Source organism: Siphateles boraxobius, unplaced genomic scaffold, assembly GCF_051911475.1.
Source record: "Siphateles boraxobius isolate OS27281-9 unplaced genomic scaffold, OSU_SipBor_1 25, whole genome shotgun sequence".
NCBI lineage: Eukaryota > Metazoa > Chordata > Actinopteri > Cypriniformes > Leuciscidae > Siphateles > Siphateles boraxobius.
This window is the reverse complement of record NW_027508866.1, coordinates 7,912,759-7,937,082: the sequence shown is the minus strand read 5'-3', so window position 1 is coordinate 7,937,082 and position 24,324 is coordinate 7,912,759. Positions and strand designations below refer to the sequence as shown.

Genomic DNA, 24,324 nt, shown 5'->3' with positions numbered 1-24,324 from the left:
CTTAAGTGAATGAATGTAACATAAGTGCATCACTCCCCAGCTGTTGATGACGCCACCACATCTATTCCCAACAGAAACGCTGTGATATCATCCTGCTGCCGCCACCGCCGTAACAGGCCACGTCATCACTGTGTGTCTGAGCTCAAACCAAACCACACACACACTCCAGCAGTTCTGATGCAAAATACCACCTGCGTGGGGCTACAAAAACAGACTTGGACCCACCTGAGACTTTGGTTTAAGTATGTAACTGCCTTTTATTTGGACATCTTATAGGAGTCAACATGGGTATATATAAAATAAAAGGAGGGAGGGGACACCAAGCAAAAATGGGAATGTACCATTAATAAGTTCACTAATGCTTGTAACTGAGCTGTGTAATAACCGCTTATTTGATTATATATATATATATAAACAATCAATTCAGAAAATTTTATTTACAAGTTCAAATATTTGAATTTGAATCAGCTCCATGTTCCCTTTTTGCAGATATTTAGTCGATGTAAACATGTTTTGGGTATAGAAAGCTATCTTTGTGGACTACACAGCTAAAGTGGGGTTAGCTACAAACTCACTTATATTATATATATATATAAAGCCACATGAATCGGTAACAGAGCAGCATCTGTATTGACATTCTGACTTAATGTGCCAAAATATTTAAACTCAGTTTTTGACCAAAAAAAATAAAAAAAAATAGGGCAACTGTTTGGCAACTCCCTATAAATGTATAACAATAAACGGCATTGCAAAAGTAAAGAAATGTAGTATACAACTTTAATATATGATTATCTAGTTATGCACACATAAATTTATACACCTTTATAACGGAATGTTACGCATTTCACAATGCAGAGGAAAAAAGAAGAAAAAAACACTTTTCTCTCCCATCCTGAAAGTTGTTTTTCTCTTAAATAACATATACAATAGCACACATATTCCTGTTCTATCTTAACATAAAGTAAGTGCACAGACATAATTGTAAGGAGCACATTCAGAGCCTGACGACTTCAGGACATTTTTGTAGCATTTGCTGCGGCGGATCACCTCTCTGTGGCGGATCACCTCTCTGTGGCGGATCACCTCTCTGTGGTCTCTCCAGACACAAAGCTCAGATCATCAGGGATCAGCTGCTCGCCTGAGAACGACACACAGACAGACAGGACGTCAGCAGAACACACACAGGTCTCTGGAACAAAAGTCACAATACTGGAATATTAGAATAAGCTGGTGCAGTCTGGCCCACACACAGAGATAATCAGAGACTAAACAGGTGGCTGACCTATTTTAAACTTTAACAAAGCACGCAATTACATTTATTCAACATACAGGCTGTGTGATAGAGTGTTATTCTATATTAGGAAATCACTCAATTAAAAGTGGAGATATACAGGCAAAAATCATAATTTTGCTTGGATTTAACAATTTTGACTTCCAGATTTTGGAAAACATCTAAACTAATCTTCAAAATTAATAAACATTAAATATTTATTTTAATTAAATTAGAACTGGTTAGCTTCAACAGCCAAGTGAAGTGACATTTACATGTTTTTTGCTTCTTAAATTACACTTCTTGTCACTGTCAGAGAGATTTCTGGAATTTTTCTAAACTTTTTTTATTTTTTATATATATATATTTGTTTTCAGCATCTAAGGCTGTTGTCACGCCAAGAACAGGGTTAGATCAATTTAGGTATAAAAGATAAATTAATAAACATTTATAATAATTTATAATAAATGTTGTAAACAATAGTAATAAACTATTTCCCCGCCATTGACAAAATTTAGGAGCTTTCTGTGTTTTCACTGCTATACAGTGCCGCACTGCTCGGTGGAAACCAGCCATTATACACATGTTCTGAAAGAGAAGAGAATCTCCAGATCAAAATAGGCAAAAAAAGGAGCATAAACAAGCGATAAAAGCATTACTTATGCACATTGTATTTTGAAGAAGAAAAAAAACATGATTTTCTTAGCTTTTTGTTCAAAATGTTGCTTTTTTATCAAACTAACCCACATTCAAGAGCTGATTAAAAATAATGCATTAAGGTAGGACCAAATGTTTTTGTTTTAAAGCAGAGGCTCTATTCTTTCTTTTGATATATTGCATGTTCAGATATTCATACAACAAAATATTCTGGGGGCAATGGAAATTTTGTGAAAATTATCAAAAATACTGGCGCTGGCTGGCACCTTCATTTTTTTTTAAAACGCTGGCCGGGAAAGTTAAAAGGAGATAGAGGAATGGACAAACAGGATAAATCATTTATATAGAGATAAAATCTATCAAACGTTTAAGGTGCACTAGTGTATTGCTTTTGTTATAAATGAGCAATTTTTCGCTTAATTTTTAATGAGATTGAGCCTAATTTGCATATGTAGAAATGCAAAAGGTACATTTTCCATTTGACCTGAATTGAAAAAAAAAAAAAGAAAGTATTTAAGCCTTTAGATCAAACAGATAACGAAAAAACAAGTTCAGTCTAGTGTGTCCAAACTTTTGTGGTAGCAGAGAACTAGCAGTGTCAGTGAAGTGTGAGATCTAAACCTGGGCAGGGTAGTGTTCTGGTGTCAAACGCACAGTCGCCAGCCTCCAGAGACACAACTTCCTCCTCATTTTCGTTCTCCGTGTCACAGTCCAGCTCGCTGTCACTGCTCATGCTCGGCAGAACGCGGTGAGGCTGTTTCTCACTGAGGAGATCTGAGGACAGACGACCATGTGCTTATATGAACGGCCAGATATCAGTACTGAGAACACGTATTTTTCTGTAATAGTTGTGCTTCATTTCCTTTACAATAAAGCATCAGATAAGGGAGTGTTACTCAAGAGCCTCCTGACGGTAACTTTGGGCCATTTGGAGTATGATTAACTGTCAAATCCTGAGAACACGTCTACTTTTATATGCAGTTGAATGACGGTGCGTTCCTTCACAGTGTGTGCAATGACTCATTTATGCAACACAAATATAACATGCTGCAGTGTAATTATGGGCCATGTTTTTGAGAGCGGATCTTCATGTCTCACCTTCATCAGGGCGTGAGGAGGAAGAGGAAGACGGCTCAGCCAGTGACAGCAGTGACTGGATTTCACAGGCACTCTCTTGATCACAGTTCAGAGAGCTGTCTGTCAGCAGGCCAGGCCTGAGGGATACAATCTTATGAAAACACATTGTGTATCATGCTATTTTATGTCAAACAAAAGGGAAAACTAAAAAACTAAACCAATGCCCTAATTGAACTAAGGCCTAATCCTAAGCCATGTCCGTGGAGCCAGGCCTATGTGTCTTGCTATTTTACATGAAACAAACTAACTAAACAAAAATTTGCCTGGTGTAAGATATTGTATGACAAATATTTCACCAAAAACCAGCCAAATTTAAACAAAGCCAAATATTAGCACTGTGAAAGCTATTGTGTCATTTTACCTTACTATTCAATGTGGAGGGAAAAAAACTACGCAAAAGTGCCCAATAAAAACGCTTTCTTCGATTTAATACAAAGACCATCCACTGATTTATAGCATCAGAATAGAACTCAACAGATGTTGATAATGCAATTGAATGTAACAAATTATGACAAATTAAAATCAACACACCATTATGAGGATCTCATCAGCATTTAAAGGGATAGTTCACCCAAAAATGTAAATTCTGTCAGTATTTACTCTCCCTCATGTTGTTCCAACCTCGTAAGACCTTCATTCATCTTCGGAACACGAATTAAGATATTTTTGATTAAATCTGAGAGCTGGATCACTCCTCCATTGGCTTCTAAGGTGTTGACACTTGTTCCCCGTGTAAGTCATTAAAGACATCGTTAAAATAGTCCAAGTGACTACAGTGGCTCAATCTTAAGTTTATCAAGCGACGAGAATACTTTGTGCACAAAAACCCCCCAAAATAACGACTTTATTTCAACTATTCATGTCCTTCTCTGTGGGCCTCGAGTCAGTTCACTAGTATAACAGCGTAAGCTTCTGTTGTTGTACGTCACATGCATCACACACATGACCAGCGTCGGCCAATAGTGAGCCTACGTGTGACGTAGCTCTACGCAATCACACTACGTTAACTGACTAGAGGCCTACAGAGAAGGAAATGAATAGTTGAAATAAAGTCGTTATTTTTGCACACAAAAAGTATTCTTGTCGCTTGATAAACTTAAGATTGAGCCACTGTAGTCACTTGGACTATTTTAACGATGTGTTTAATGACTTTTCGAGGCCGGCAAGTGTCAATCCATTAGAAGCCTATGGAGGGTGAATCAGCTCTCAGATTTCATCAAAAATATCTTAATTCGTGTTCCGAAGATGAACGAAGGTCTTACGGGGTTGGAACAACATGAGGGTGAGTAAATGCTGACAGAATTTTCATTTTTGGGTGAACTATCCCTTTAAATGTCTATTCTAGGTATAAATACGACAACTTTCAATCAAGCCCAATTACTGGATTTGTTCATGGATGGAAACGCACAATTTCACAGCGATGGCTTGTTTTATGTGCATTACCCAGCGGCTGAAGTCCTGCGCTGTTTGGTGGTGGGTGCAGCCGCTCCATTGATGCTGAACAGGTCTGAAGCTGAAGCTCCGTACAGCAGCTCCTCGTGTTTGGAGCCAGAGTGCTTATCAGAGGAAGAGGAGCTGCTTCCCAGCGAAGGAGGAGAACTCTGGACACTGCGCGCTTTCAGGGAGCCTGCAAAACACAGATAAATGTCATTTCAGACCATTTGAATACGGCCTGAAATATCAGGGTTGAGTTTCCCAGAAGTCTGCTTTTCCCCAAATTAATCTTTTCAGATTATTTATAGCTATTGTAGCTTCTAGGGATGGGCAAAGCGACATATTTTCATAATCGACCAGCTTGAGCGTTCTCTGAACGACTAGTCTTAGGAAGCCATGTAAAATTAGGCTGGTGGGGTTAAAGGGTTAGTTCACACAAAAAAATCCAATTATCCCATAATTTACGCACCTTCAAGACAACCTAGGTATATATGACTTTCTTTCAGCCTAACACAATCGGATTTATATAAAAAATATCCTGGCTCTTCCAAGCTTTATAATTGGAGTGAATGGTACCTTAGATTTTGAAGCCCAAAAAAGCACATTCATCCATCATAAAAGTAATCCATACAGCTCCAGAAAAATATCCATATTTATAATTTTATAAATCATAATCACTGGCTTCCGGTAATGGCCTTACGCGAGTTGAGTTCCGGTGGAAGAGTGACCTCTGACCCGACGCATGGACAAATGTGGAAGCTCCGTTCACGAGTTAGAAGTCTAAAACGAGAATTTTTAAAGATAAATGTCGGAGGAGTTTGAGATTGTTGCCCAGCCCTATTTGCTTGAACCGAGAGGGGCGTCTACCCCCACCTAAGCTCACACTACTCCTACATCCTACGTCGGGTCAGAGGTCACTCTTCCACCGGAACTAGTCTCTCTAACAGCCGTTACCGGAAGCCAGTGATTGTAGTTTATAATGTTAACGCATCATTTTGCTTCAGAAGGCCTTTATTAACCCTCTGGAGTCGTATGGATTACCTTTATGATAGATGGATGGATGGATGGATGGATGCAATTTTTTGGGCTTCAAAATCTAAAGTACCATTCACTCCAATTATAAAGCCAGGATATTTTTTAATATAAAAAATGTTTGGCTGAAAGAAGAAAGTCGTAAACACCATGGATGGCTTGACGGTAAGTAAATTATGGGATAATTTTCATTTTTGGGTGAAATAAACCTTAAACTTGACATGGCCTCTCTCTCTCTAAAAAAAAAAAGCATTACTTGTGAAATATGCTGAAAAGCAGCATGCAGTGTTTTTTTCTCACAAGATAAATGGGGAACGACTAGTCTACTGTATGTTGACCGTTTCTCATTTAATTTCAATAATTACGAGAGGAACAGTGTAGTGTACAAACCATCTAAGGAGGAGGGCCCCTCTCTGGGACAAAGAGCAGGTTCAGTAGAGGACTCTCGGCCTGCTCCTCTCAGCTCCTTCTCTCCAGCATCCACAGTCCGCCGCAGGGACAGTCCACCCAGCGCTCCCACACTCTCCTGCTTAGGAGAACCAGCCTTCTTCACCCCTACAACAAAGACCAAAACAAAGCCAGGCTGAATCTACAATATACACTATCGTTCAAAAGATTGGGGTCTGTAAAATGTTATTATATTTTTGTTTTGTATGCTCATAAATGCTGCATTTATTTGATTTATAAAAAAATGTAATACTGTGAAATATTATTACAAATAAAAAACAAATCTTTTTTCTTCTAATATATTTTAAAATGTAATTTATTCCTGTGATGCCAAAGCTGAATTTTCAGCATCATTACTCCAGTCTTCAGTGTCACATGATCCTTCAGAAATCATTCTAATATGCTGCTCAAGAAACATTTTAAGTACACATCTTTTTAAGTATGATAAATGTTGTAAACATCTGATTCGAATGAATATTTTTGTGGAACGTGGATTTCCGCATGATGCATTTAAAAAAAAAATCTTTTATGAATAGAAAGAACAGCATTTATTTGGAATAGTATAGTTTTTGGAATAATAATTTATTACTGTCTTTTGATTAATTCAGAGCATCCTTGCTAAATAAAAGTTTTAAATAAAATAAATTAAAACAAATTAAAATATCTTACTGATCACAAACTTGTGAACAGTGGTGTAAATATGAACAAACGGATTACAAAAAAGTATAATATATCCTGTAGATGGTAATGTTTTTTTGAAAGTGATTTTGACATCTCTGTCAATACTAAATTAATGGTGGTGGTGGGGGAAAGCATGGGGGCTTGTCTGTAATATAAAATCATTGGTTACCCGTAAGACAATCACATAACGTTTGGTTATGACGTGTGTTATTCGCCAGCTCAACCGCATCAAACTTCCACTGTAAACACATGTATGATGCGAAACCGAAACCATCGAGCGAAATACCGGAGTGAACATGGCTGACCGAGTTTTGCTGCCTCCTTAACCTGATCCTCCATGAGTGCAACCAAGGGGGACACAATCACAACTATCGCCTTGCCGGTCTTTGGCCTCCCCAGTTTCTCGCTGACGATCGGTAATATTTGATAAATTAAACTTTTACCGAAACCTGTTGGGAGTAGGGCCACGACATCACCTCCATTCAAAATGTTTACCAAACACTCTTCTTGTTCGGCCTTCAGTTTGTAAATGCCAGGAATATTCTTCACAACAGAGTGAATTGCGTCCTGTGTTTCCATATCCGCGGTCGTTTTCGATTTCCCCAATCTTAAACTCGGCGCTTAGCGTCTACGTCACGGCTCTCAGCCCGCACTCTGTTCGTTGATTGGCCGGCTGTTTTCAGGCCGGAGGAAAACTGAGAGGCATGTCGATGTCTCAGACTAAGTACAGAAGCGAAATGAAATTGAGTGGATTTCGAAGTCTGACGTAGTCAGGCTATCGTACTGTCTAATTAGAAGCAAAAATAAAAAAGCTCAGTGCATACCACTGCGAGAGTGTCTTGATGAAATGGGCGCTTTGAAGAGCAGTTCACTGGGTTTGCGGCTGGGTCCCATCTCTGAGTCCATGGAGGGGCCCTGCTCGTGGATGGAGGCTTCCTGAGAGGAGACTCGACCGGCTCCACTGCGAGCTTCCAGCTGCCCTTTCACGTCTGACATCTTACTGCGCACTTCTGCCATCTGAGCCTTCAGTCTGATCAGGACCCCCGAGTCCGGGGCTGACCGACGCACCGCCTGAGGGCGACGCTCACGCTCTTTACGGGAGGGCACCGCAGCAGCTGCCAATCAAAAATGGTTAATGAGTCATGATTCATACCAACTTTAGATGCTACAGACATTTTAGAGTGTTATTAAGTTCATGTTTAATTATTAATAATTGTCATCTCCATTTTGATGACATCATTGAGACCTTGGCTCTGGAGGAGAGAGGTAGGGGGGCGGGGCTGCATCCCCCACAGTGACTCCACATGACTGCGGTCCTTCAGGTCCAAGAGTTGGATGAGGATGACCGGGTCGATCTCCAGGAGGCTGGCTGAACTTGCACCTATCCCACGCCTTGAGCCGCGGGCACAGGCACCCGAATCTCCTGACCAGCAGGTGGAGACAGTTAGTACAGAGAGGACTTTGCATGTGTAAGGGTAGCATCATGTAGCTGTAGTCAGTGGGTAAGCATGTAAAGGTGGAAGCCAGTAGGGATATAAAAAGTACAGGAACAAAGTCTATTAAAGTTTGGAGAGAGTATTTGTACAGTAAAGTAGGTTCCATCGCAATTTGTATCATATGGATCGAAGACAGGTCGAAAAGATTCACCGACAGAAGTCCTTAAGTTTAAAGGCTTTATCTCATTGTTTTAATTCAATTAAATGTAAAATGAGAATTAAAATGTTTTTTTAGTTTTACTGCTATTGGTAAAGATGTCATTATTTGCGGAATTATCAACTTTACGTGGGTTGTGCCTCGGCACGGCATTGCGCGGATGAATCCAATGTTTTGAGGAGAATGTGCGGCTGTCAGTCACCGCATCTGAAAATGTCATCTTACAAGTAATTAACATCCATGTTTGTTCTGACCAACTAAGGGAAGAAAAGCATTGCAGTAAATCGCACTGATTAAATCTAATGATCGCTTATCATATCACGTCAAACAGTGCAAATGAAATTATACTTTGTTCTCAAATTGTTTATGTTAACCACATCAGCATTGTATGACTAGATTAAATGCCCTTCAGATATGTATCCTTGTTTTAGCATGGGCCAGTTGCGGTCTCCTTTTTTCTTTTCTTTTTAAGTCCAAAGTCTTTTGCATTTTACGACGGGCGAGTCTCTTGTTCACCAGTTGTCACTGATGATTGTCGTTTGAACCTTTTTGGATCCGCCATCAAATTTATAAGTTTAATTATATCAAGTGCTGTGAGAAAAGGCTATACATCTCTATTATTTTTAATGGAATATTGCATTGTTTATTATAAATGAATAGTACATAAACAAACTTTCATCAAAATAATTTTCCCCTCCCCACCAGCAACCTGTCACTCACATGACATAACAGCAATTAGCAAACGACAGCAATCCAACGATCCAATCAATTTCCAATGGACAAAATCAAGACCGCCCTACATTTTTTGTTTCTCGTTTGAGAGGCAGTTTCACTCAAAAGATGATCACAACTTCAGTTTCATGCCGACTTTAACAAGAACACTGCTCAACTGTTTCAACACAAAAAACATTATAGTTCTAGTTAAAAGTTTTTTTTAGGGAATTATTAAATGTCATTTTGATTTAGTGAACACTAACAGTCTTTCCGCAGAAGCTCTAACTGTGTTTTAAACTGCAGATTCTGCAGTAAATCCTCAAAGGCTGATATGGTGATTTGGCTCGGTTTCATGACTACAACTGAGACCCGGGTTCGAATCCACTGTGAGACACCAATGTGTCCCTGAGCAAGACACTTAACCCCTAGTTGCTCCAGAGGTGTGCGACCTCTGACATATAACAATTGTAAGTCGCTTTGGATAAAAGCATCAGCTAAATGAATAAATGTAAATGTAAACTGATTAACAGCGTGTCGCAGTCGATGACACTTCAAAGCCAAGTGTTTCAACACACCAGATTGCCATATGCATGACATTCGCTTTTCGTTAGAGAAACAGCATTATTAGTATCAGTGGTGGAGCATGGATGGAGAAAATCTGGTTCACCTGTTGCCCCGGCAACATCATCAGGTAATTCACCTTCCTCAAGGTCTAGATTCCCGCTGTACTCCACGTCATTCTCACCAGACCTACAGCAGATGGAAACAATTCACACTTGTATTATTTCTCTAGTACTAGTGGAATGTCAGCAGCAAGTAAACAAAACTACAACGCATAACCAGATCAGCTCTAATATTTGGAGTATGTGCAGAAATTATTAATTGGATCCCAGTGGAGCTAAATGAGGCGTGGCCGGGCATTATGTCCCCGGCGCATCGCCACATGCTCTAAATTCATTTGCGTGGCTCCCCCTGTTAATAGTGAGAAGTGGTACGGTCTGAAATAAGCTTCTCCACAGGGGGTGTTGATAGCCTTCTGCTCCAAGCTTACTGCTGAATATGTATGTATATGCGAGTATGTGTGTGTGTGTGTCTGTGTGTAAGGGTAACACATGCACCATTGTCTCAGGCTCAAACATGTGATGACTCAGTCCTCTCCAGCGGTTCTTTGCGCTGATCCACTACAGTATTTATAGAAGCTGAGAGCCTCGACTCCACACGGATACATCGAACAAATGTTTGCTTGCCCTGCTAGAACTTGCACTGTCCCTACAATTTTTTTATTGTATGCAATATAGAATAAAAAAATAAAATAAAATAAGCTGATTCTGTGGGTTCTCTTTATATATATATTGAAAAAAAGTGCGCATGTACATCGCAGGGATTGTGCGGCTTTAAATGAAAATAACCATCCAATCGAGACTTCTTTGTTTTGCCTGAATGACATCAGGATGCATGTGAAACTCATGTGAAGAACACATGAACCACATCCAAAAAGCTTAAAAACATTTGCTGCCAGTTAAAAAAAAAGAAAGAAGTTTTTTGTGCTTAAACACACACTGATGGAAATCAAATCAAATAAAAAATATGCAATCTCAAGACGTCACCGAAAATGCATTTGATATGATAATAAGGTCCTAACCTTATATTCCCTCTCTCTCCTACTTTATCCTGAAGAAGTGGGCTTCTGACATTTGGGCAACGGTTAGTCCATGGGGACACACACAACACTCGAGCAAATGGAGTCAAAGGTGTGAGAGAATGTGCGTGGGCCTGAGAACAAGAGTGCACGTATGTGTGTGCTGTGCACGGAAAAGAGATTCTGTGAGAACGAGCATTTGTAAGCAGGAGGTAGAGGCTCTGATGACTCATTCGTCTCATCTGGTTGGAGCAGTGTGTGCATTTGAGAGCTGTGTGAGCAGGCGGTAGCCGGCAGCATGAGCAGAAACATGTGAGGTTCTGACTCCAACACCTCACTACAGAAACACAAGCACTCTCTCAGAGCCTACACAAGTCAAAGCTGCCAATAGTGCTCATTTTCTCAGTTCGTGATAGGACAGGATAGAAAGAACAGCTCTTTGGTTGAACACAGTGCGTGAGGGGCTTCCTGTCACAGTTGTGGTAGCAGCCCTAATTAAACTGTGTTTTCCAGTCAGGGGGAGGATACAGCTGTTACCCTCTAGCACACAAAGCACCATCTCTTATGCAATAATTTTAGTACACTAGTATTTACCACACCATAAGGATGTGATCTAGCAAATGATGAGTACTGCTATAAGAAAGAAAAAAAGAAAAACGCTATTAGAGCTGATCACGATTTTGCCTGAAACACTTTCAATAGATCTACTTTATCTACATACGTACCACAGTGAAGCTTGTGACTTTCATCAAGTGCTGTTTTCCATCAATTACTATAAAATAAATATTTTAAAATAAAATATCTCAAAGGTCTCTAAAACCTCATTGGATGAGGCATATAAAGCTGATAATAACAATAACGTCTCCTGATTTTACCTGGGTCAAAAGAAATAGTTCAGCCAAAAAAGAAAATCCTGTCATTATTTAATCACCCTTATGCGGTTTAAGTTTCTTTTCTTTTTTTCAAATAAAAATCTTCAAAAAGAATCTCCAAGCAGCATATTTCTATATAAAAGAAAATTAACGGAGACTGTCAAGTCCAAAAAAATGATCTATATGACTTCCAATGCCCTAGACTTCTGAAACCATACAATAGCTTTGAGCGAGCTAAAGAATGAAATACAATTTTGAAGAGTATATTCCCATATTTTGGGTGAATTATGCCTCTAACATTCATGATAAAATCACTAACAGTCAAGTGGTTCTGCTTTAAAAGCACATTTTAGTAAGGCTGTTTTTAAATCTTGTACATACATTGTCTCTTCGTCAATGTCATTCTCCTCCGTGTTACTGGTGGCTGTGGAGCTCCCAGAGGTGCTACTTCCATCCAGAGGATTGACATCTTCATCTCCAGTTAGACAGTCCACCTCCAGATCCCCGTCAGACAACTCCTAACGTTGCATCAACACATCATCATCAAAATGATACCAGTGTGCGTAATATAACATCAAATAGCTCCAAGCACAGAAATCTGCAGGTTCACTTCATTACATTAGCATGTAAGCTTGTTTTCTTTAGAGATCACAATGAGTGCTCTGATGTTAATGTTAAATGCCTAAAAACACAGCCTACTGTCAAATGATGATGATGTAAGAGATGTAATCAAAGATGTGGCTATGATGAAATGATGGATAATAGCTTATAGGAGATAAAAAACTGTACTTTTCTAGTTCTCAAAGGCAAGATTTTTTTTTTTTACATTTGACTGCTAGAATAAAATAATAATAATAATAATAAGGAAAGAAGTAGCTATGAACGTCATCATGCTGCTCTTGCAGGCCTTACATTAGAGTCATCATGCTGAGTCTTCTCGTCATCCTCATCTTCCTTCGTCCCCACTGATGCTGCCTGACTCCCTTCCTCCAGTAAGGAGCTCTTCCCCTGACGAGAGTCTCTCCCGGAGGAAGTTGTGGGGCAGAGACGCCGATCAGGTGGAGAGGAACTACGTGATTTCTGCCGACGGAACAGTTCTATGGCCAACCTCTGAACAGAAATATACCAGAACATAAGCAACATACGTCACATCTTAAAGGAATTCACCCAAAAATGAAAATTCTGTCATCATTTACTCAACCTAATATTGTTACAGCCTTGCAAGACTTCCTCTCTTCTGAAAGAGAAAGAAAGTATTTTGAATAATTTCGGAAAAAAAACAATTTCAGTTCCTATTGACTTCCATAGTATGGATAAAGCATACTATGGAAGTCAATAGGAGCCATTCTCTTTCCAACACCATTCAAAATAAATTCTTTTGTGTTTCCACAGAAGAAAGTCACACAGCTTTGGAATTACATGAAGGGGAGTAAATGGCAGAATTTTTTAGTTTTGGGTTGACTATCCATTTAGTTACGCTTAAAGGATTAGTTCACCTCAAAATGAAAATTTCCTGATAATTTACTCACCCCAAGGCCATCCAAGATGTTCATGTCTTTCTTTCTTCAGTGGAAAAGAAATTAAGTTTTTTGAGGAAAACATTTCAGGATTTTTCTCCACACAAAGGACTTCAATGGTATCCAAATAGTTGAAGTCTAAATCAATGCAGTTTCAAAGGGCTTTGAAGAGCATCAAAGGGCTCTGCATGATCCCAGCTGAGGAATAGTGTCTTATCTAGCGAAACGATCGGTCATTATCTAAAAAAAAAAAGAAAAATGTATATACTTTTTAACCACAATTGTTCGTCTTGTGCTGGTCTGCGACACGCCAGGCATTACGTAATCACGTTGGAAAGGTAACGCTGGACGTCAGCATTGTTTACAAGAGTGGAGAAGGAGGATCGTTCAAATTTTATTGTATGTTGAATGACATATTTATGTCTTTGTTTCAGTTTATTGTTTAAAATGGTCCTTTCGTGTGCGTATCCTGGATGTTTAAAACAATGGGGCGGTACTTCCGCCGACGTCCAGCATGACCTTTCCAACGGGATTACGTAATGCCTGGCACGTCGAAGACCATCACAAGACGAACAATTGTGGTTAAAAAGTATATAAATTTTTCTTCTTTTTTTTTTAAATGACAGATCGTTTCGCTAGATAAGACACTATTCCTCAGCTGGGATCATGCAGAGCCCTTTGATGCTCTTCAAAGCCCTTTGAAACTGCATTGATTTGGACTTCAACTATTTGGATACCGTTGAAGTCCTTTGTGTGGAGAAAAATCCTAAAATGTTTTCCACAAAAAACTTAATTTCTTTTCCACTGAAGAAAGAAAGACATGAACATCTTGAATGGCATTGGGGTGAGTAAATTATCAGGAAATTTTCATTTTGAGGTGAACTAATCCTTTAAAAACATTAACAGGCATTACATGTTATAGCATTAATATTACATGAAAAGTTAATGTATTTATAAATACATTCGCTTCAGTCTGTAAGGAAGAAAGCAATCCAGTTTCTTCAAGCCGGATCCTAAGGAGGCTGTTTTCAGGGTTACATAGAACTACACATAACTGCATCTTTAACACTGACCTCTTTTAGGTTGTTGATCTGCTGAATGTAACTGGACTGGGCCGACTCCAGCTGAGTTATATACCAATACTGATCTCTACACTTCTGAAAAAACGTAGGTGATCGCACTTGATACCTGTGACATTAATGGAAAAAGCAGAGCATGAGAAATTAACGAGACAGCATACTGGATACACCCCTGTACATTGAATTGTTATTCTATAAGCAGAGAAAATGGTTCACACAGAACGTGTTCTTGCATCCATTTGAGTTGGAAGGACGTCTAAGCGTTTCAATGAGTCCTTCAAAGTTAAATTCCATCTAAGATGTTTTTGAACACAATTATGCTTTCTGTGTCAAAAGGCTCTAATAACTAACACAGGTGCGAAGTAAATTAACTTAAATATTTATATTAAAGGGGTCATGAATTTCCTTGACCTTTTGACAAATTGGTAATTTTACTATAAAAATATGCTGTAAGTTTCAGAACTCAAAACTTCCTTGTTAGTCCAGAAACAGCATTTATTGAAACCAATCTCCCAAAATGATGTAATGCGCATGAATGTTTCACAGTTGGAAAATTAAACTATGTACCTTTCTGCAGGGTCATTTCAACACTAATTTAATTTAATGTAATAAAATACAATACTACCTCACAAATACATATGGAATAAATATAAATAAAGATATTAATTACCAAACTGTTATTTGAGGTGTAGGTTTGTCTTCTGATTCGGGATCAGGAACATGTATGGCGAACATCGGAAGTTTTCAAAACAATTCCACACGTGTAGCGGGGATGTTGAAAATTATTTTGCAAAACTGTTACACTGTGTCCACACCGGACGTGACAAAGCGACCACTGCAAATCCAACTGTCCTTATAGTATCAGAAGTACCTCAGAAATAGAACGAGGCATCAATTTACCCAGTCACATCTTGCCGCATCCAGTGTAGACAGCATCAGTGATTATAATGGGTTCTATTTACTTTTGTCGTGTTGCGTCGCTTGCGTCTGGTGTAGACACGGTGTTAACCAATCATAGCAGTGGGTGTTTACTTCCAAGTCTTGAATGCGTCACGCCTATCAAAACGGAGTGTTTCAAAGAGAGGGTAAAAAACAGGATAGAAAATTGCCTATTACTTTTATATTAGGATGTTTTTTGATGCAAAAATCTTGCTAACATCATAAGTGGACCTCAATGAACAATATAATTTTCTTTAAATGCAGTTCATGACCCCTTTAATATTAAAGGAGCTATTAGAGCTATAAAAGGTCTAATATAAATATGCAAGCTCGCACCTGAGCACAAGTGTGTCAGTCTGCATATTCAAGTATCCTTCACTGGCGAGAAGGTCCAACCTGAAGAACCTGTTATACCCCCAGCACTCGCCCACCTCAAAGTCCGATGCAAACTCTCGAATTATGTTTTTAGTGGGGTCACTGGAAGCCTGATGGACCATCTCCACCCTGTATTCATATCTAGAGGGAATGCAATGAGTTAGGCATGAACAAATAAGTTATTTGTGAGACTATGCCGCAAGATGAGAGGACAAGATCAGGGAGTGCGGCCTACTTGGACGTTTCAGGAAGCCCTGCAGACAACTCCAGAAAAACAGAGAGATAGTTTCCCCGAACAACTCCATTTCCATCCTAAAGCACAAAAACAAAGTCTGTGAGAATAGGAAGAGTTTTTGTTTTTTAAATCTGAAGTTTAATTTGTCTCCATGTTACTCGTGACAAACGTACCGGATAAACCTTCAACCTCCAGCAAAGGCCGGATATCTGGAGCGGGGGACTGTAGACGGGGTCGGCTCTCTGCCGCAGAGTACTTCAGGCAACGAGACAACACCAATTCAAGTCACGCAAGAGAACTAATGCACCATTTAAGAAATACATTAATAAAAGAGACAAAGGGAGGGTCATTACCTGAAGTTTGCCAAAACAAAAGTGCTGGAGTCATAGGCAGGGACCAGCTCACTGAGAAGAAATGAGATATGACTGCATGCAATTTATATTGCAAAGGGAAAGGCTATTCAAGAAATGTTGACCACAAACTTTAATTCATTTATAAATAAAGGAGCATTATTTTAAGTGAAGTAGCGTACCGCGTTGCCTACAAATTGACACTGTGATTGAACGGCTCTATTAGCCTAGAGAATTTTCATTATTCACAGTCTGCCACAGAGAGCACAAAACTTCAAGCTCACTGAGATCTCATCTCTGCATGAAGTGGCAGTATAACAGGTACAGTCTCTAAATGTGCATACCTGGTGAAGTCTGGTGGGACAGGAGTGGTGACAAAAGACTGCATTGGTTTCCTGTGAACCTGCTGGAACATAAGCAGGATCTCTGGACTCTTGGAGATCAGCTCGCTCTTACTGCATGAACGCAGCTGTAGGGTGTAAACACACGTCACACTTTAATGCTATTTTTTCCATTACAAATTCATTCAATCAACAATGTAAGTGAAGAGTTGAACTGAACTGAAACTTCAACATTCATTTTTAGAATGACTTAGTATTTGGTTCGTCCTCCTTTTGTTGGTCAAATTTGCTTATTTGATCTAGTAATAGTGCATCTGAAATATAATTCTTTTTTAAAAAGAACTCTTCTAATTTAATTTTAGAAGATTCAAATAATATATTTTAAAGTTTCTTTGATTGCCTCAGACTCTTGGACCACATTGCATGTCTGTGTTTTACTCATACATTGACTCCACACACCTGATGTTCCACTTCCTGCAGCAGAGACTCCAGCAGTTCTGTTTCCTGTGTCAGAGAGGTCTTCTGTCCTGTGGGTGCAGCAACACTACATTAGACCAAGATTACCTCAAAGATCAAGTTATATGATAATTATGTCCGAAGAAAAGCATGCTTGTACCCATAAGCGTGATGAGTTTGTTCTTGAGCTGATTATCAAGTCGAGCAATCATCATTTCCACAGCATTCCGGATTTCCCTCACCCTCTCATCCTTCGCCCCACGCACCGCCTCAACGTTCTTCTCCTGAAAAACAAAGAAAATGTGGTTCAATTAAAACAGAACACTTCTGACATTGTTTCTTTAACTTAGTTGGTTTCACATTACTGGCCAAAAGTATGTGGGTGAACACACTGACATTCAATATTTGGGGCTCAGTAAGATTATTTTTTTTTGTACTTTTATTCAAAAATAATACTTTTATTCAGAAAGGATAAATTAAATTGATCAAAAGAGATTAAAATAATCTGTTTTAAATAAATGCTGTTCTTTTGTTCTTTCTATTCACCAAAGAACGCTAAAAAATGTATTACAGTTTCCACAAAAATGTTTTCAACACTGATAATAATAACATATGTTTCTTGGGCACCAAATCAGCATATTAGAATGATTTGTGAAGGATCATGTGACACTGATCCTTCACAGACTGGAGTAATAATGCTGAAAATTCAGCTTTGCCTTCAGCATTAATACTTCCACTTCTGGGTAGACTTTGGACTAGATGTTTTTTGCCCATGTGGTGCATCTTAAATAATTAAATTTGCTGTGGATACATGTGCTGTGGCGCCCTCTATTGGACAATCACCTGACGTAGGATTCAAAAGTGAGCTATAATCAGTAACTGATGTATGTATGTGGGTTTCTTGGCATCCTGGAGTTCTACATTATGTAAAATGTCTTTATTATGTAACGCATTATGTAAAACGCCACTTATCAAACCAAGAATACATATAATTAGATAACATTTGATTTGTCATTAGCAGTTCCATCTAAAAGACATTTGAGGCTGCTAAACTTACATCCATTATGAATTGTCAACTCTAAACACGTCTAAATGCTGCGAGTGGGCGTGAATGAGAAGCAAGGGTGCTTACCACTTCTTGAACCAGACTAATGAGCTCCATCAACCGGCGCCGCAGCTTAGCCACCTCCTCGTTCACCTTCGTCACATGCTGCTCGTAGATCTCGGCCAGGGGTTTGAACGTATGACCTCCATGCTGTGGAGAAGGAGGAGATAGGGAAGTTCCTGTTTGAGACTAACTGACATCGTTACGTGCAGTGTTATTCAGTGATAATCTGCTCCTATGTATGACCAGTCATGTTTCATCTGAGGAGGAAATGACACCATTGATGTAATCCACCAGCCTGACTAATGCGTTTTGAAGACAGAAACACATACCATGCCTCCCCACAGAGCACACTGGTGACAGATGCACTTCTTACAAGTCCAGCAGAACACGCTCAACTTTTCATGATGGTTCTCACACCTGTTAGGGTGAGAGAATGACCGAGTGAGGAGAGTATCACTGGCAGTCAGTATTAAAGTGTACACTAATTGATCACTTAGTTAGTTAGTTATTTGTTAAAACGAGAGGAGACTCAGAAATTAAAAATCCAGTATACTCTCTGTGGCATATCTTTTTTCTATGAAAAAAAAATCTGCAAAATTTTGCTAATCAAATGCCTTTTATGTCTAGATGTTTAAATCCATGATAAAAAAATATCACATTTTAAAAGCTTTAATGTGTTTAAAGTGTGAAATAATTAAGAAAATCAATACTTCTATAGACTTGTATACTTACATCAAAATGTAATACTTAATTCAATATAAATGTTATACACACACTCACTTAATGATTAATATATAGAACTTAATTGTATAGACTCACTACTGTTCAAATGTTTGGGGCCCGTATGATTTTTAATGTTTTTTTAAAGTACTCTCTTATACCACGGTTGCATTTATTTAATCAAAAATACAGTGAATACAGTAATATTGTAAAATATTATAATATATGTGTATAAAATGTATTTGATCCCTGTAATGGTAAAGCTAAATTGTCCGTATCATTACTTCAGGGTTCACTGTCACATGATCATCTTATCATGCTGATTTGGTGCTCAAGAAAATATTTTTATTATTATCAACGTTGAAAACAGTTGTGCAGTATAATATTTTTATGGAAACGGTGATACATTTTTAGGAATCTTTGGTGAATAGAAAGTTCAGAAACAGCATTTATTTAATATAGTAAAGACTGAATAAAAGTATTAATTTCTTTCTTTAAACAAAACATTACTTTAAAAAAATAGTTATTTAACAAGGGCCAAAAGTGTCCATGCTGAAAAACACCACACTGCAGCCGTTAGAATTGCATTAATATTCAGTGCGAATAAGTGTATGGCTCACTTGTCTTTGTCGTTCTCCTCATGTTTTGTGAGGTTGCAAAGCTGTAGTGTGTCCAGTTGTTGAGTCACTTCCTCTGCCCAGCGACAGTTGACCAGTTCCCTCAGCTGAAGAGGAGCTCTGAATTCAACATTTAGAATTTGTATTAGCCAATAGGACCATATACAAAATAAAATATTATTCCCACTTTTTTTAAATCAAGAGAGGACAGTGTTGCAAACCGGTTGGTTTTACCATACTGTCATCATTTATACATTTTTTTCTTTTTTTAAATCAACCAAAAACAAGTATCAGGGATGAATCTGTTCCAGCACTCGTGATAAAGGAGTTTTTGTGTTTAACACACACTTCAAACTGCTTTGGCAATTATGTAAGTGTGTTTCTGTTGCCAAATATCAGGTGGCTCTGGTCCAGTTTTCTAAAGTTTTTTTGCATATGGTTTCTTTAATGTAACTAATCAATGCTTCCCTGAAATGAACTCTAACAATAGAAAAATCAATACTTAATCCTCTAGATTTACTCCAAAGACTGTCAGAGCTCAAAGCATCATTTGAAGTTGAACCTCAGAACTTACCGACAGTGGGGACATTGAGCTCTCTGTTCTGTCAGCCATCGCTGCCGGGAAGACAAACAAAAAGAGTAAAATGTACTCAATTATAAATGCTAGCTTGGCTTATCCTCTAAATCAGTAAAAGGTCAATTATTAAAATACATTTTAAGAGTTTTATTAGTGGGATTCTTCTCAACATGCACTTGGAAAGCATCTAAAAAGCATTTATACTGCTCATTACACAAAGGGTTTTGGCAAAAACAACTATAATCTTTGAGATATGGGGCCAGTTGCATAAACTTAGCCACTATGTTATGACTGTGTCTTAAGAACTCGTCTGGCCAACTAGCAGTTAGACAAGAGGAAATAAGTGTTACTTTTCCTTTTGAAAGTAGACCAAACTGCCTTTTTATGGAACTGATTTGGACCAGTCTTAAGGTGGAAAAAAATGAGGTGAGAAACTTTTAAGACTGGTCTATACAGTTTAAACCCGCAGTTAAAGTTGAAGTGTGTAATTTTTGCAAAAAATTCTTTATAAATGTTTTTAAACCAAATCCCCTTATATGAATATACTCATATCCTGTCAAGTGAAAATAAAGAGAGCGCAGGGAGTGTTGATTCATTACACAGGGCTCTGGTACACTGTGAGCTCCTCCTGGCTGTGTGTTAATGAGTGTGTACGTGTTTGCTCACCCGTATGCAGCTGAAACAGCAGAGTTTGGAACAATGAGGGCAGAGACGGGCATCGCGCAGCTTTTCCATGCAAATGAAGCAGCGGAAGACTTCCGCAATACTCTGAAGAGGGACGCAAGAGAAGATGCAATTCAGACAAACTTAGGCCTGCTTTCGGCAATCCTGTAAGATCATTACAAAATCACACTGTACGACATGGATCTAATAAACTTGGGTATGATGTATGTAGACTGTGCGATGATGACACCAATTGAATCGAAGGCTACGACCTGAGGTATGGAATAATAAGACGTCATCAGCATGCACAATTGTGGTTTTTATGTGCGCTAATTTAAAAAAAGGAGGAAGCGAAAGAGGAGAATATGGACATGTTCATGGCTAGGGAAAAGAGGCCATCTTGGCATGCCAATTTTGCAAATGGAGGTAAGTAGTTTTAAGTTTTGATCAATATGTCATTTCATGTAATCATGTTGCATATTTATTGGCTAGTTAGTAGACGTAGGTTGTAGCAGCAAACACACTGTGAGATGATCATGCTAACTTTCTGACACTGTCAGTAATTTTTCGCAGGCTATCTTTGGTTGTAAGACCGTGACAACAGCCGTCTTTGAACCTCTCTCACTGTACGACGCAGGACCACCGTTTAGGAGCCACGACCAATGAAATCGCCACAATTGGTCATCTTTCGTCTGGAACAGCCCAAAATCGTACAATGTGTACTGGGCAATAAGAGGGATAGTGTTCGGTCAACTTTTAAACAACATGTAATGAGCTTCTTGTTAGTTGATACATTAACGCATAAATTTATTGGCATAAAACTAACAATAGATTTACCACAATATACTTTGTTTATGTTCTTAAAGGAACAGTTTGGCCAGAAATGAATATTCTGTCTTTATTTACTCACTCTCACATAGTTTATTTTCTTTGATGTGCTTCCGACTTGCAATATAACCGACAAATCTTATAGATCACTTTTATTACACTACGTTTTTTTTGTAATTTGGCACTTCTCACAAATTATATCTGATAAAATAGTATGATCTTCAAGTCAAGTCACCTTTATTTATATAAAGCATCAAAAGCAGCTTTACAGAGAAAACAGGAAAACAATTCAATGGTGCAAACAGAGTTCATTTCGGCTGTACAGCAGCTCTATAAGAAAATAGTGTTCAGCTGAAGTCAGTTCAGTGATGTAATAGTCCAGCTCAGTTCAGTTCTCATCCAAAAGTATCAATGTAGTCAAATCACTAATATTGCTGAGTATTACATGTCCTCAACTAAGCAAGCCCGAGGCGACAGTAACAAGAAACCCAAACTCCATCAGGTAACAGAATGGAGTTCAGTCAGGGGGCCAGTTCTCCTCTGGCTAACGAACAAACTCATGTGATTATGATTCAGGCTGCATCACAAGTCAGAAATCAGATTGTGGATTGGTAGCACTCAAATATTTCATCCAGTTCTTTTTGCTTGAAGATCGGATTCATCACATCAGAATGGAAAATGATCATCTTCTGCCTAAAATGCTATGAACAGCAGCTACGCTAATTCTTCTTCTACCTCTAGACTTCAGATGACAGCAATTATGGATTGACACATACAAAACTATCAAATATTACCCTTAATTGTAATATTATCCTTATATTGTAATCATTACTATCACAAGTTATAATTGAAGCCTAACAAATTTTCTGTGTCTACTTAACTGAATATATGACGTTAACTATCCACATAACATATTATATTATAGCTGTGCATTACTGCCATATGGGCATTACTTTCATACACTCCTCTCTGGCTGATACATAATACTTTCTAGATTTGTAACATTGAAACAAACATTTTTAGTAAAGCTGCTTTGAAACAATATCCACTGCGAAAATTGCTATACAAATAAACTTGAATTGAATTGAATCTGGGAGTCAGTCATGTAATTTTGACAAAAGTTTAGAATATTCCTAATAAAATACACATTTTGTGTTCCAGTGAAGAAGGAAAGTTGTTCACATTGGACATAAAGGTGAGTAAATAGTGACAGACATTTCCTGTTACGGTAGATGATAAATTTAATGTTCCATGTCAAGGTTTTGTCTCTGATAATTTTTTTTTAAACTTGGTGCCTGTTAGTATAAAACACACACACACACACACACACACACACACACACACACACACACAGTAAACATACCTCAACACTCTGCTCATCCATCTCTGCCAGTTTGACTTCTGACAGCCAAATATATCTGACAGGAGAATCCTGGTGCTTTCACTGAGGTAAAAACAGACAGCAGAGCCCATTTAGATGCTCACGTTTCATGCAGTAGTATCATGCACTCAGTCTGCTAGTCAAATAAAAGACAGTCTTCTGAATTTTCCCAGATTACTATAAATATGTGTGGCAACGTGGAGCTGATGTGACAAGTGGCAGAAGACATGCATTTGTATGAGCTTTACTGTATGACCGCAGATGGCCAGAACACATTATAAAATAAACAGAACATTGAACGAACTGCCAAAATGCTGCAGGACACATCAGGAGGCCTTTATGGTGTTATAAAACAACATATCCGCATCAAATACAAGTTTTCAGTGGTCGAGGTTGACTTCAAAAATCAAATAACCAATTGACGGTCAATATAACGACCAGTTCAACTAATAACATAAGCTGTCATCTATTAAATATATCTGCATAATAATAATAACTGAGATATTAATGGAGCACATTACACACAAAAAAATAATCATCATCATCTTCATGCTCGAGCATAAAACGCAATACCAATGCAGAGAGGACAAGAAACGATTGATAACCTGTTCAAATAAAATATTAGCACAAATACACAACACATTCTAGCAGGTGATGTAGCACAGTTTAGCATATTAGCAAGTTAGCTAGAATGGTTGCTCAATACTCTGTTAACCATGTAGTAAAACATCGCATCCATCTAAATGCAATTACCTTTTAATGTTGCACTCAGATCCGTCAATCCGACTGTCTACATCAAACGCTATTAATTTAGTGTTTTATGAACAGGTATTGCAACATCAGACTGCTTGTTTATGGACTAGCAGCAAGCAGCGAATGTAGCGCCTATATGTCAATGTCAGTCACCATGGGAGACCGTGTCAGTCACCATGGGAGACCGTATCCACCAATCATATCCACTGTTGGTAGCCGATGACATTAGCATTAACCAATTACAAACTAGCATATGGAGTGGGCGGTGTATTTGGAGAATTTGCACGCCCACTCAAAAGCGCCAACATCAAATATTTTATTCATGACTATTCAGTTTTGCCCGTGTCCTTTTAACCGTTTTTGTAACTAAATACGTTACTGTTGTATCACATTTAGAAACGTATATCAAATCGATGCTCGTATGTACTTTTTTTCTAGGCTAACAGTAAAAGTTGAAGCAGGTCAAACTAATAAAGTTTAGGTGTTATGCCATAAATGGCATTTTTGGTCAAATCATATAACTCATAAAAACATGTTATATCAATGCTTAAAATAACAAAACATTAATTGCAACATATTGACTGAATAATGAGTGCGAATGTAGAGTGAAGAAATCACTTGAAGTGTCTAACTCTCCAGAGAGACGCCGAGTCGACCTAGATTCTATACTGAGAAACTCTGGAGGCCTGCAGGTGCAGCGCAAACATCGTACGAGACTCGGGTTTGGTGGGGCTACAGATCTGTTATGGATCTGATGGCTGATTAAATGAGCCATTTTCAAAGTCCCTTATGAACATGTGCAAATTAAACAGTTAGATTCAGGCTATACCCAATGAGACGCAAATCAAC

At 38.4% G+C, this 24,324-nt stretch overlaps 1 protein-coding gene across 2 annotated transcripts; it reads right to left on the bottom strand.

Moving 5' to 3' along the window:
* Window positions 1-237: 237 nt before the first annotated feature.
* Window positions 238-23,641, bottom strand: trim37 (tripartite motif containing 37). Of its 2 annotated transcripts, none has more exons than XM_077242323.1 (25): window positions 23,476-23,641; window positions 22,705-22,785; window positions 20,517-20,618; window positions 19,848-19,888; window positions 19,277-19,393; window positions 18,266-18,353; window positions 17,961-18,083; window positions 16,989-17,112; window positions 16,832-16,899; window positions 16,376-16,500; window positions 16,035-16,085; window positions 15,855-15,936; window positions 15,682-15,758; window positions 15,408-15,587; window positions 14,127-14,241; window positions 12,449-12,646; window positions 11,918-12,054; window positions 9,693-9,775; window positions 7,905-8,081; window positions 7,483-7,773; window positions 5,921-6,085; window positions 4,508-4,691; window positions 3,026-3,141; window positions 2,549-2,701; window positions 238-1,138 (listed from the first exon to the last, which is right to left on the bottom strand). In XM_077242323.1, the coding sequence occupies exons 2-25, from the start codon at window positions 22,723-22,725 to the stop codon at window positions 1,080-1,082; spliced, it is 2,877 nt and encodes a 958-aa protein (XP_077098438.1). In that variant the 5' UTR covers window positions 22,726-22,785; window positions 23,476-23,641; the 3' UTR covers window positions 238-1,079. The 2 variants fall into 2 exon arrangements, with proteins under 2 accessions (XP_077098438.1, XP_077098439.1); XM_077242324.1 differs by having other exon boundaries at window positions 2,582-2,701; window positions 23,476-23,626.
* Window positions 23,642-24,324: the final 683 nt, after the last annotated feature.